The sequence below is a fragment of the Stegodyphus dumicola genome, chromosome 8, assembly GCF_044657685.1.
Source record: "Stegodyphus dumicola isolate Sdum_Otavi_A_Nest chromosome 8, ASM4465768v1".
In the NCBI taxonomy this organism is placed as follows: Eukaryota; Metazoa; Arthropoda; class Arachnida; order Araneae; family Eresidae; genus Stegodyphus; species Stegodyphus dumicola.
In genome coordinates, this window is record NC_140775.1 from 32,031,164 (window position 1) to 32,044,160 (window position 12,997).

General features: G+C 37.2%; 1 protein-coding gene across 1 annotated transcript; it reads right to left on the reverse strand.

Annotated features, from left to right (window-relative positions):
- Positions 1 to 10,293: 10,293 nt before the first annotated feature.
- Positions 10,294 to 12,683, reverse strand: LOC146995697 (uncharacterized). The gene is made up of 2 exons (XM_085822921.1): positions 11,242 to 12,683; positions 10,294 to 11,157 (listed from the first exon to the last, which is right to left on the reverse strand). The coding sequence occupies exons 1-2, from the start codon at positions 11,398 to 11,400 to the stop codon at positions 10,315 to 10,317; spliced, it is 1,002 nt and encodes a 333-aa protein (XP_085679047.1). The 5' UTR covers positions 11,401 to 12,683; the 3' UTR covers positions 10,294 to 10,314.
- Positions 12,684 to 12,997: the final 314 nt, after the last annotated feature.

Below are 12,997 nucleotides of genomic sequence, written 5' to 3' on the forward strand. Positions count from 1 at the left end.
CAAGGAATGCAGGTTCTTGTCCACAACTGTACATCTTTTTTTATGTTAGGCCAAATGAATTTTGATGTCATTAATTTCATAGTCGATTTTATTCCTGGATGTGATAAACCATGAATTCGTTGAAAGACGTGTTTTCTGAAAGCCTGAGGAATATACGGCCGAATATGTTTAGTTGATGTATCACACCACAAATATTTCCCCGAAGGTAGAGAACATTGCTTGAAATTCAAGGAAGTAGTGGTTTGCAAACTCTTCAGTTCTTCATCTTGAGTTTGTTCATCAGCTATTTTATCATAATCTATCGATGAAATTTCATTAACTCTAGATAATGTATCCGCCACAATATTATTCTCACCTTTTACATATTTGATATCAGTCGAAAACTGGGAGATGTATTGAAGTTGGCGAGCCTGCTAGGTGCTGCTTTGTCAAGTTTTTGACGAAAGGCGAATATTAAGGGCTTGTGATCTGTATAAATTGTAAATACTCTTCTAGATAATGCTTAAAGTGTCTAACTGAAAGATATATGCTTAATAGTTCTCTATCATAGGTGCTATATTTTTGCTGAGTATCACTTAATTTTTTTTAAAAAAATGCTATTGGCTTCCACGAGGAGTTTTTATATTGTTGCAACACTGAGCCAATCGCCGTATCTGAAGCATCTGTAAATAACGCCAGAGGTAGTTCAGAATTGGGAAAAGAAAACAGTGCCGTGTTCACCAGGTCATTCTTGCACGTTTCAAACTGTTTTTCAGCTTCTTCAGTCCATTCGACTTTACATTTGTCCCTCTTTTTAGCTCCCTTGAAATATGCATGTAACAATGCTTGATTCTTTGCTGCATCCTTTATATAACGACGATAAAAGTTAAGTATTCCAAGAAAAGTTCTAAGTTCATGAATTGTTTCTGGTCGTTTGTAGTTAGTAATAGCTTGAAGTCTTTCTGGCAAACGACGGGAACACTTAGGTGTAATTAGGTAGCCTTGAAACTCGATTTGGGGAACAGCAAATACAGATTTTGAAACATTAATTCTTAACCCAAATGTATGTAATCTTTCGAAAACTAATTTAAGGTGATTTTCGTGTTCTTCATGGGTACTGGATGCAATAAGTATATCGTCTAAATAGGGAAAAACGAATTCTAATCCTCTAAAGACTTCATGAATAAATCTTTGGAACGTTGCAGGAGCATTTTTTAAACCGAAACTCATTACATTAAATTCGTATAAACCGAAAGGAGTGATGATAGCCGTTTTACATTTGTCTTTTTCTGCAATGGGAATTTGAAAATAAGCTTTGAATAAATCAATTTTAGAAAAAATATTTGTACCTTTTAAAATATGATGAAAATCTTCAATGCGAGGAATTGGGTATCGATCAGATATCGTCTGCGCATTCAATCGTCGATAGTCTCCACAAGGACGATATGAACCATCCTTTTTCGTAACAAGGTGCAAGGGGCTTGACCACTGGGAGTTTGATGGACGAATTCTTCCATTGTCAAGCATAAATTTAAATTCCTCTTTAGCTATAGCTAAGCGTTTTGGATCGAGCTGTCGTGCCTTTGAATAAACGGGTTGACCATCAGTCGTAATAAAATGTGTAACACAATGTTTAATTTGTGTAGGAAAAAGGTTAGGTTTAGAAATTTCGGGATATTTCGACAGTAAATCGAAAATTTTTATGGATTTATTTAATGTGGTTACTGAGTAATCACTGGAAATAGCAGCGACATCACACTGGACACAAAGCTGTGTTACGCCATCAATTAATTTTTTCTTGTTTATATCGATAAGCAATTTATATTTGTGAAGAAAGTCAGCTCCTAAAATACCTTTTGTGACATCAGCAATTATGAATGGAAACTGAAAATCACGACGTGATCCCAAATCAAGAGTTAGCGTTTTTATGCCATAAGTGGAAATATCTGTGCCATTAGCTGCATACAGTTTATATTCAGTTTTACATTTATTCTGTGAAGTAGCAGGAATTATGCTTACGTCAGCTCCGCTATCAATAAGAAAGTGCAAATTTTATCTTCGGTCACGAACGAATAAACGAAATTTGCGACAATCCTTCATATTTTCTGCAGCAGCGTTTGCCGCTGAACCTACTGCAGATTCGAGTTTTCCTGGTTTTTGAAATCGTTTTTTACCCAAGCACACGGAGGCTTGCATTTCTCTGGAATGCATTTTGCTCCAAAACGAAAGTGATAAAAACAAAATTTGCCAGTAGGGTCATATGGTTTACGAGATCGGCTTCGAGATCGTGAACGGGAATTACGTAAATCCGAGTCCCTGCGTCTTGAGCGAATGGTTATTTGATCAATTTTTTGTTCAAGAAAGGTAATTCTTTGCAACAAATCATTTGCGGGAACGGAAGGAGCATTAGCACTAGATACTTCTGGTTTCCGATTCATATCACTAATTTTATCTGCCATAGACGCTAACTTGGTTATATCTTCATCACTAACTAATAATATATTTGAGTCAGGTAGCTTCTCCAGCCATAAAGTTTTGATTAGATTTTCAGACACATCTGTAGTAGGAACTGATTTCAACTTCTGCAAAAGTTGGCTTGGTTTCATGTCTCCAAGTTCGATACCAGTAATCAAACGTTTAATCCGCACATTTTCACTTTCTTTGAATAAATGTAATAACCTAATTTTAGCATCCGAATATTTTGTGGCACTATCGTTCGTTACAATGTCCCAAATATTTTCGACGAACTTAGGTTCAAGCTGTGAAACTAAATAATTAAATTTCGTTTCTTCTGAAACGATATCACTATTTTTGAACTGAGCTTCAACTTGAAAAAACCATATTTCCGGTTTATCAGTCCAAAAAGGAGGTATTTTTACACTCACCTTATGAAGCTCCGGTGACTGTATCGTATCTTTCATAGCAGTTTCAGAAGAGTCATTTGTTGACATTTCGAAAATTAATCAGGGTCACCACGATGTAGCCTTGGCTACTAATGTTTAGAATTAATTTATGACTAGGAACAGCATGAATTATAAACAAATAGCTAAGTTATTGCATTTTATTTTCCAGCTATCGAAAATGCGACGCTACGAGCAACGTTTTGAAACCAAAACCTAGCAATCATGAATCAGAACTAGAACTAGTTGCTATTCAGCATAAAGAAATTTAAATATAAATATGAACTACTTATTGCCATTCAGCATAAAACAAATATAAATATGAATATTAACAAAATATTAAAGTTAATTTTATAAAATAATTAAACACATGAACAAATATATGAAATAAAAAATAATTATTTCTCATGCTATAACTGGGCCACTACAACTCTTCTCCAACGCTTTGGCATGACCTAGGATTACTCCAGGGCTCACACGCACTTTTCTCACGAAAAGAGATACATGTTCTAAAACCACTTTATGACCTGCTTTTCCTTGCAAACAAAACTCCAGCTTTCTTCTTATGAGAGTTAATTTAACATCCACCATATTTAATAAAAGACTTTCTTGATGAAATAAATCAAAGTGAATGCCACCAAATCATATTAACAGTAGAACTCAGTTTGAAAAAAGAAGATCGCTTTTCTAGATCTTTGTCATACATTTCAGCTGTCAATTTTGAAGTTTTGCTATCATAGCCGTGATTGAGCAAAGTTTCAATATAAGCTCTATAGGGGATGTGTTACTAGAAGACCAGTCGTTCGTTTAATGTGACATCCATCTGAGAAAATAAAGAATGCAGGAACAAATTTACTGGGCCGATGCTTTATCCAGAGGTGAACCATCCGTTTTTATTATTTTTGCTCTCACGTAGAGTTGTGTGTTTGTGACAAGTTAATATAATCTTCTTCACTGCCTGAAATATGAAATTCTACGGGACCTCCGTCAAATACATTAAACAGACGATGAAATTGAATCCATTGGCCGCTCTGAATTGCCGTTTCAGTTCCCGGTAAAAGAAAAAGTTCTAATTCGGATTTAACACATTCAGGGAAATCTTTCATGATAAAAGCCATTATGAATCGAAAATATCACGTCTTCTCTGCTTCACAACTTTCGGAGAAATGAAGTGTTTTGACTGAATGACTGACTGATTAATTTATTGCCGGACTACCACACAGTGTGCAGTTTTTCTGGCTCAATCAAATTTGCCACAAGGGCGCATCACATGGTACTATCTGCCCGTGGTATCCCAGAGGGAGCGGAGGAGGTGGGGAAAAAGGGAGAGACCGAGACATTGCGCGTTCATGGACAGCAAGTGGACGTTTTAAGTTAACTGAAGAAAAAGCACAATGTCTTAAGTAACAGTACAATACAAATACAGAAAAAGTAAAAATATAACAGAAAAATATATACAATACGTACACTATATACAGGATATTGCACACTACTAATCATTAAGTAGGAATGTTAGAGTCATTTGCAAGGTGGGCCGCTAGTGGTCGAATTTCACAGTCCTCGTCTAGAATTGTATAATTTAGTGTGTTTAAATTAGACAAATGTGCACAGTTAAGAGCTTTCATGAAGAAATTCCTGTTGAGTTTGCGCAAATGCTGCTCATTTGTACTAAGTTTCCAGTCTCTGTGTAGAGTGGCGTTGCTGACGTAGTAATGAGCATTAGTAATCATTCTAAGTATTCTATTCTGAATTACTTGCAGTATGTACAGGTCTCTCTTTTTAGCCGTATTCCAGGCTGGCGAAGCATATGTAATGATAGGCCGTATGTTCATTACATACACAAGCCGCTTTCGACGCAGATCTAATTTTGAAAACTTGCTAAGAAAGGGCTTTAAACTGTTGATTACAGCGGAAGTTTTTTTCCTCACATTAGTGATATGGTCGTTTCAAGTTAGTTTTTGATTCAGTACTACCCCGAGGTACTTGGTTTTTGTGACTTACGGCACCTGTTCATTGAAAAGATAAAGTTTCCTTTTGAGTGGGTCCGTGTATGTTTTCTTCTGATAACAAGTAGTTGCGACTTTTGCGCATTGATCGATATCCTCCATTTAGTACACCAGGCTTCAATATTGGGCATAATGTCCTGCAGCTTCTTTAAAGCATGATTTGCGTAACATCTTAAAAAGTTATTTCTATCCAAGTGGTCGCGCGGGAAGTCGGCAACATATAATAAATATAAAATTGGTCCTAAAATGCTGCCCTGTGGTATACCAACATTAATTTTTCTAGTGTCAGAGATGTCTTTTCTGATGGAGACAGAAAAGCTTCTATTTGAGACGAATGAAGTAATGAGCTCAATCATTCCCCTTTCGAAGTTGAAATTAATAAACTTGTAAATCAGCCCCTCATGCCAGACGCGGTCGAAAGCTTTCGCCACGTCCAGCATGAGGATGGAAACATTTTGTCTGTGGTGTAAGGCATCTCCACAAAATTCCAGAAGCCTAACCAGCTGCTTGGAAGTACATAAGTTTGCGCGAAATCCGAACTGTTAGGGCGGAAGTACATCTAAGAAGGGCTTGAGCCGATTTAGGATAACACGTTCATAAACTTTTCCAAGCCCTGAGAGTAAGCTAATGGGCCTGTAGCCCTCGGGCCGGGTAGTATCCTTTCCTGGTTTGGGCAACAATATAATTTTAGCGTGCTTCCAGCAATTGGGGAAGGAGCCCTGATGTTGAGGCAGGCGTTTACGATACTTGTGTACTTCGTAATCATGTTCATGGATAGTCTTTTGATGGCAATATTACTAATAGTATCATGCCCAGGTGCTTTGCGAGCCGTAAGTTTCTTAATTAAATCTTTAATTTCCAGTGGGGAGACGTATTTTACTTGTTTTCTGACGGTAGGAGCGTTCAGCCAATCTTTAACTTTGTAGCAAATGTCGTAAACGAAATCAATGTCACGTGGAGTTTTGTTTGGCATGAACTGCTGCTCTAAATAATCTGCGAGAACCGCAGCCGTGTCCTTATTCGTGTCAATTAGTTTTTTAATTTTCTTGTTGAATCGGTTAAGTTTAGATTTAACCTGGGGACTCCAGGTAAGATGCCATCTTTTACGAAGACGGTTGCGTTTCCTAAATAAATTCCTGATGTTCCTAGGAAGTCTCCTTGCGTAATTTTCTTTGTTAATGACACGCGAGGCATTATTGATGGCAATTTTGATGCTACCCATGAATTTATTAAGTGCAGAATCTATGTCATTTCTGCTCTTTAAACTACCTATGGCAAGAGGGTTATTGCAAAGTAAATCTTCGTAAAGGTCACAGTTTGTGACTTTTATCAATTCCTTGCTACCCACTCTTGAGGTCCCTAAGGTGACGAGCACTGGGATGTGGTCGGAGGTAAACTCGTGCATGACTTCAAAAGTCATGGGAATGTCGGTATTGGTGAGCATTATATCAAGAATATCAGCCCTGCTGAGGTTACTAGGTCTATAAGTATACTCAGCTGGTGCGTTAATAGCAACAGGGTTCTTTAAAAGGAAGTTATACAGAGTCTTTCCATTCTTGTTCGTACAACGGCAGCCCCATTCAGAGTTCTTAGCATTTAAATCACCAGTGGTAATAAGCGGCTGGTCATTAGGACAGAAGCTTGAGATGATATTTTCATTAAGTTGCATTGTAGGCCGAAGTAAAGTAGATGGTACCATAAAATAGAAGGTGTACAGCAACTGTGACCGCCTCATGATTATTATTTCCATCTTCCTTAATTAAACAGGACTGTAGGGAGTTGGGCACATAAATAGCGAACCCCCGCCTCTATGACTCATTCTGTCGCACCTATATGTGCGGTAATTAACAATATTAATATTCCTACAAAGTGTAGCATGCGTCTCAGTGATGAGTGCAATATCAACATCGTGATTTGTGAGAAAGTTGTGCAATTCCGTGACTTTATTAAGAACGCTACAAGTATTCCAATATGCTAATACAATAGGGGCGTTGTTAGTGGTGTGCTTGCCCATTATTATTAGGTTCAGAGGTTTGGTTGTCTTTACTTAAGTTTTTAACTTGTCTTATTTGTCCGGAAAGAAAAAACCCGGAGCTTTTGATTACAGATACTAGTTCGGCTAAATCAGCAAAGACTTTCTTAGCTTCGTTGATTGTATCAGTATAAATTCCAGTAGATAAAGCTTGTGCGAAAGATTTATTTTTAATCACACGACTGGCATATCTTTGGTTTTTCAGAATTAGTGTTAGCTTTCTTGGGAAATTTCTCACACCCCTGAAATTGGAGATGTGATCTAAATTACAGTTGGCACACTTTAGGGGCGTGTCCTTGCTCTTACTTGGACATTGAAATGAAAAGTGATTGTCAGCACATCTGACACATTTAGGAGGGTGGTTACACCCATTTTGAGTATGGTGGAACCCCTGGCACCTATAGCATTGCAGGGGTCCCGCTCTTCCTCTGTACTGCTCGACTTTGATTCTTAAGTCTAATATATATTCCTCATTAAATATTTCTGCTGATTTGTCATTTTTGGGTAAAGAAATGAGAAAAAGTGGTAGTTTGGTAATTTCACCATTTCTACGCCATGTCATTTGTTTTACTGATGAGATGGTGTAATTCTTTGCTTCTAATTCGTCCTGTATTTCTTTTGGGTCATGATCTCTCAAAAGTCACCTTACGACAACTTTTAAATCCTTATCTTGGGGTAAGATATAGCAATGGTACTCAATGTTACCTCCTCTCAGCACATTGATTGCTAACTTGTATTTTTCAGCATTTTTGGTGTAGATTTTTATAGAGTCATTTACTGTATGGGGTGTAAATTCGATATTATTTTCCCTGAAAATGCGTCTGGTTTTACTTCAACCCTTACTGTCTACTTTAATTGTGATGGGTGGGACTTTATTCTTTTTAGTGAAGTCCCCTTCAGTGGTTTGTTAATTATCAGTAACTGCTTGAATTGTCGGTTGTTCTTTACTGTTAGTAGAAGTGTTTTGACTATTTTCGCTTCCTTTTATACTTGCCACTACCAACCATGGTCTGGGCTTTACGAATAGCTTTTGCGGCTAATACTTTTCCCGCCTCTTTGTTTAGCAGCAGACTTAAGGTTTTCACCTACCAACACATCATATGCGATGAGAGCTCCGGTGCGCTAAGCTTCTTTTCCTACCTTTTCACAAAGGCATAGCAGAGCGAAATAGACTGCGAAAAAATCCCCCGAGACCATAGCCCTTTTGAAAGGGTTGACCTTGATAATAAGGAAGTCCCGAGCCGGTCTGATAATGATTTTCATAATTTTGAGTACAACATTCATATGGTACGAGCATCTTGAGGTCTTTTTTACAAATAAAACTTTTCCTCTTCTGTTGTCATATTTATAGGATTTGTCGCCTTCGGAAATGAAGCACAAGAATTGACTTACCCCTCTCAGAAGGAAAGAATGTACCCGAATGAGTCGGATTTCCACTTCAATTGTATTCAATGAATTTCTTGCTACTGGTGCATAATGCGGTCTTTCGTATTGTACATTTACGGTATCACCATCTTTTCCGGTAACAGTTACAGTTCTTAAGAGGGGAGCTTGCACATTACCAACGACCTGAGGCGAAACGATATCACTATACACATAAAGTAATGTATAAGCAGAATAATGCAGATCACCCACATATGGACTATTCCAAGTACCTTCGACAATCTGTGGTTCGACGCCTAATAAACTTGCCAATCCCGAATCATACAAGATTAACCGAGCCCCATTTTGCGTGCCAATTTTCACTCCTTTTGTTGAACGATTATGCTGTAAGAGATTTTTATCTTTAAATGATGCTAAAGTCATGCCTTTTAAGAGATCTGGGACACTTTCGTAACATTCTGGTGGTATTTTTCTATTGACAACTTCCCTTACACCTGAAGAGTCACCCAAATCAAAACCAAAGAGATTGTTATCTTTGTTAATATTGTACCAGGTATGCGGGTAAATGATCTCAGAAAGACCAACTTCCCATTTCCCGTTTAAAGATATGGGTACAGGCAATTGAGTAATGAAATGAGAGATAGTATTTTCTGGAAAATAACGTTGAGGGCTATCACTAGGTAACGTAATATAGAAAGACATCTTGGCAAATGACGATTCTTTACACGATGTGGAGTTTTTATATTTTCACATCGGTCACCGATGCAATAAATTTTGGTGGATAACCTAAGAATTTCACATAGTATTCCGTCACACCACTTCTCTTCCTTTCTCGCAACACTTTTTCAACAGGATAATATCCCGAATCTGAAATTTTTTTTTCAGATTCGGGATATTAAAAGTTCCTTTTCGTAAAAGCTTTCTTCAGTGACTTCTCCAGCGAGGTCCTTAAGTTGATAAACAGGTGGATTTCTAGGAAGGATTTCATGGATCGTAAATATTTCTCTTGTCCAGTTACTTTCATAGCCTTTTTCAAAAATCATTTTTAATTTGCTAATGCGAACTGTGTCTCTCACTTTGAACTTAGGTTGAGGTTTAGGTAGGTCTTTATATAATTGATTCCACACTTGTTTCTCATTGTGTTTATTGGCATTCACTGGTGCAGTTTGAATAGAGCGATGCCAGGTATGATTACAGCTGTGAATTAATTTATCTATTACGTCAATATAATGGTATGTATTCATTTCACTGAAGTACTTCCCCATTTTGCTTTTGAGGGTTCTGTGGAATCGTTCGATGATGCTTGCTTTCACTGTACTGTTCTCAGTTGTGAAAAAACGAACTTTTTCTTTTTTAAGATAAGTTTGAACGATTTTATTTTTATATTCTTTACCTTTGTCAGTCTACAATACATGTCGTTTTTTTGGCTAAAAATACGCTCGAGAGCTAATTTAACACTCTGACCTGTTCTTTGAGTGAAATAGCCCAAGCATATTTGGAAAACACTTCAATACATGTTGGCAAATATTTATATCCATCGTTGTGTTTGGCAAGAGACTGCATATCTGCCAAATCAGATTGAAACTGAGCGTCGATGCCTTTGTCGAGGACGCGATTGCGACAAAAATGTCACTGGGTAGGCTTGTGCAAAATATATGACTCTTTGCTGGTAAGCCAATTCTTGATCGTCTTGTGACTTTCTTTGCCTTTTAAAGAACGATGCAAAGCACTCACTGCACCAAAACTGACGGGAAGGGCTGTATCGCGGTACATCCAACTCAGATTCATAATGTGTGTAGCAGTGAGTTTTACTAATAGAAATGTGAAAGTTCATTGCTATTTATAGTTTCCTCTTAAATATACAACCACTCATTTCTATAACAATCCTTCTTATGAACGAAAAGCAAATGTGTGTGAGTATTTATAGTGTTCCCTTAATTTTATATATATTAATTTTTACTTTAATTCTGAGACAGTAAAGAGACCATTTTAAACAAATAATTTTATTTACTTTTTAAATATTTATAATATTCAATACCATAAGCACCATATTTTTCCAAATTGATAGGCCAAATTTTTCTTTCAGTTCATCAAGTATATGTTTGAGAAAAACAGATTTTAAAAAGTCTTTTGTGGTATAATGTGCCGGTTTAATCAGAAGTAAATAAGGCTCTTCAGTCCATACGTTTCCATAAAATTGCCTGGCTATGTCGATAGAGTTTAATTTCAGAGCCAAGAAGGTAATACTTTCTGTTTTATGAATAGCGAGCTCTTCACAGACTATAAGTTTAGGATACTTTAAATCTTCGTGTTCTTGGATCAGCTCTTCTAGTGACGTCTTTAGAATGGTTTGGAGGCATGCTGTTCCCAAAGAAATGCCGAAGGATTCTGGAAGCTTTTCCTCGTTAATAGGTTCCTCGTACACACTTTCGTAGGCTTTACAAAAGTCCATACATTGATAGACGAGGTTAGTGACGATGTCACTGATACAACTGTAATTTATGGACAATTCTTCACACTGCGCGTTTGTAAGACTAAGACTACTTTTCTCCACTCCTTTTACTGCTAGTTGCTTTACCGTGATGTGGTAACCATCATATTCAGCACTAAAATTCTTAAGTAGTTGCACTAAAGTCATTGTGAACACGTCCTGTGGGCTGTGCAGAGAGAGGATGTCCAAACACGAAGGTTCTAAATTCACATCATTACGAGCTGGATAGTATGAACTCCCGTACTTGCTGTATTGCCTAATGTGCACGGTGATCTTTCTGTTGAAAAGAGTAGGCCCCACAAAGACATTGTTACTAATATGTGTCAGCTCCTCTGGGATTGTGTCTTCAGTAAACCGTCCATTGCGCTGCAAGAGAAAAAATAATTATGAGTCTTTTGGTAAAAGAATAATAAAAATAAGTCTGCGTTATAAGCAAGAATAAACTCTTACTTTCTTCTTAGATGTATTATCTTCATCTACTTTTCGTTTGCCATTAATGTTCAGCGAGATGGATGTTTCTTTGAGCTTCTCATCATGTTGCTCAGAATCTGAAATCTTCAGTACATCTACGTTGAGAGGCTCGTTCACGAACTGTTGTTCCAAATCCATCTGAAAAATATAAATTCAAACTATAAAGACAATGCAACAAATGCAGATTTTCGTACTCAAATTAAATAGTAACATCGAATATACGAACACAAAAAAGATATATAATAAAAAATAAATACATACCTCAAATAACATGTCTTGATTCAAACAGGAAGGGTGAAAGCAGGAGCAAAGCATATAGCACGAACAGAAATGATGAAAAAGGGTCCAGCGTCTGACTATATAGGTGTTACCGTGAAAGACCGAAATTGGAGAATGTCGACTTTCACCGGAGAATGTCAACATTCACCAAATACGTCGGTGAAAGATCGAATATTTCATTACATTCTTGTACATTCGGACTCTCACCGGTGTATGTCGACAATCACAGATATGCTCTGGTGCAGGTCGAAAAGAGAGGAGTGTATGTACACGCTGTCATTGCAAAAGGAAGTGTTCCACAAATAAATGCAGTGGTAAAAGCAAGGGCCTCTTGTGCAACTCAAAGTGTCATAATAGTTTAAGTTGTTGCAATAAATGAGATTTGAATCACATAATTTAGTAAGTTTTTAGCTTCTATTATTTTCCTTTCTCATTTTGAATGTACTGTGTGTTTTAAGTTCTTATATTCTTAAGTTCTTATATTAAGTGCGTTTTCTCGCGACTGAATTACGGAGAATAAAATATAATATTCTTATATGTTCAACATTCACCATTAGTACATGGTGAATGTCGACATTTACCGGTGTAAGTCAAAAGTAAGAATATTTGGAAAATGTTTTGGACATACACCAAGCGACTAGGTGAACATTCACCGGTGAAAGTCGACATTCTCCAGATTTCGGTGTTTCACCGTAACATAGGCATTGGTCAGGATCCACGAGAACCAATCAGAAAACGCTATGGATAAGACTACTGCACGGAATGTTCTAGAAATTCTGACATGTATCTAGATGTTGCAATCACATTGTGGATTTGCGTTAATAGATAAGCGCGGACATTAAATCAGATTACAACACAAACAGTATGAAACATGTGGCTGGCGTAGCAAAAGCAAGATAATTCGAGGTGACAATGCGTGATGACGTCGCGAACAGGATGCAGCACTTCTGGGGTTAAGCCGCGTGGTTGATGACGTAGCAATCCACGCGTGCTCCTCCGTAAATTCCGTCCCCTTTGTGAGCACCTCATAAGGCTTTGCCTCCCGAGCGTATCAGCGCTTCATGATTCCAAACCAATGTTTTGTATCTACTACCAGTGTTCCTGCCAGCAAAAGGAAAGGAGGATCGGAGGATAAAAGAAGAAGGACCGACCCCAACCACTGCAGAGAAAACAACGAGTGAGAATCTCCAACGCGAATAACTTCGCATGGAGTCAGTTCTGCAATGAAAGGATGGCTGAATACCAAGCAGCAAAATACAAAGATAAGTGAATTTTTCAATAAATCTTTTCTGCTTATAAAATTATATGAAAAACTTTTCAAATGAGAAGTTACATTGTAGTCAACTGCCTCAGTTGAAGACTAAAGTTATTTTAGTTTTATTTGGCGAAAACAAAAAGCTAAAGTGTATTGTAGAAATGAAATGTTAATGTAAATAACTAGTAATTCAGATTTTGT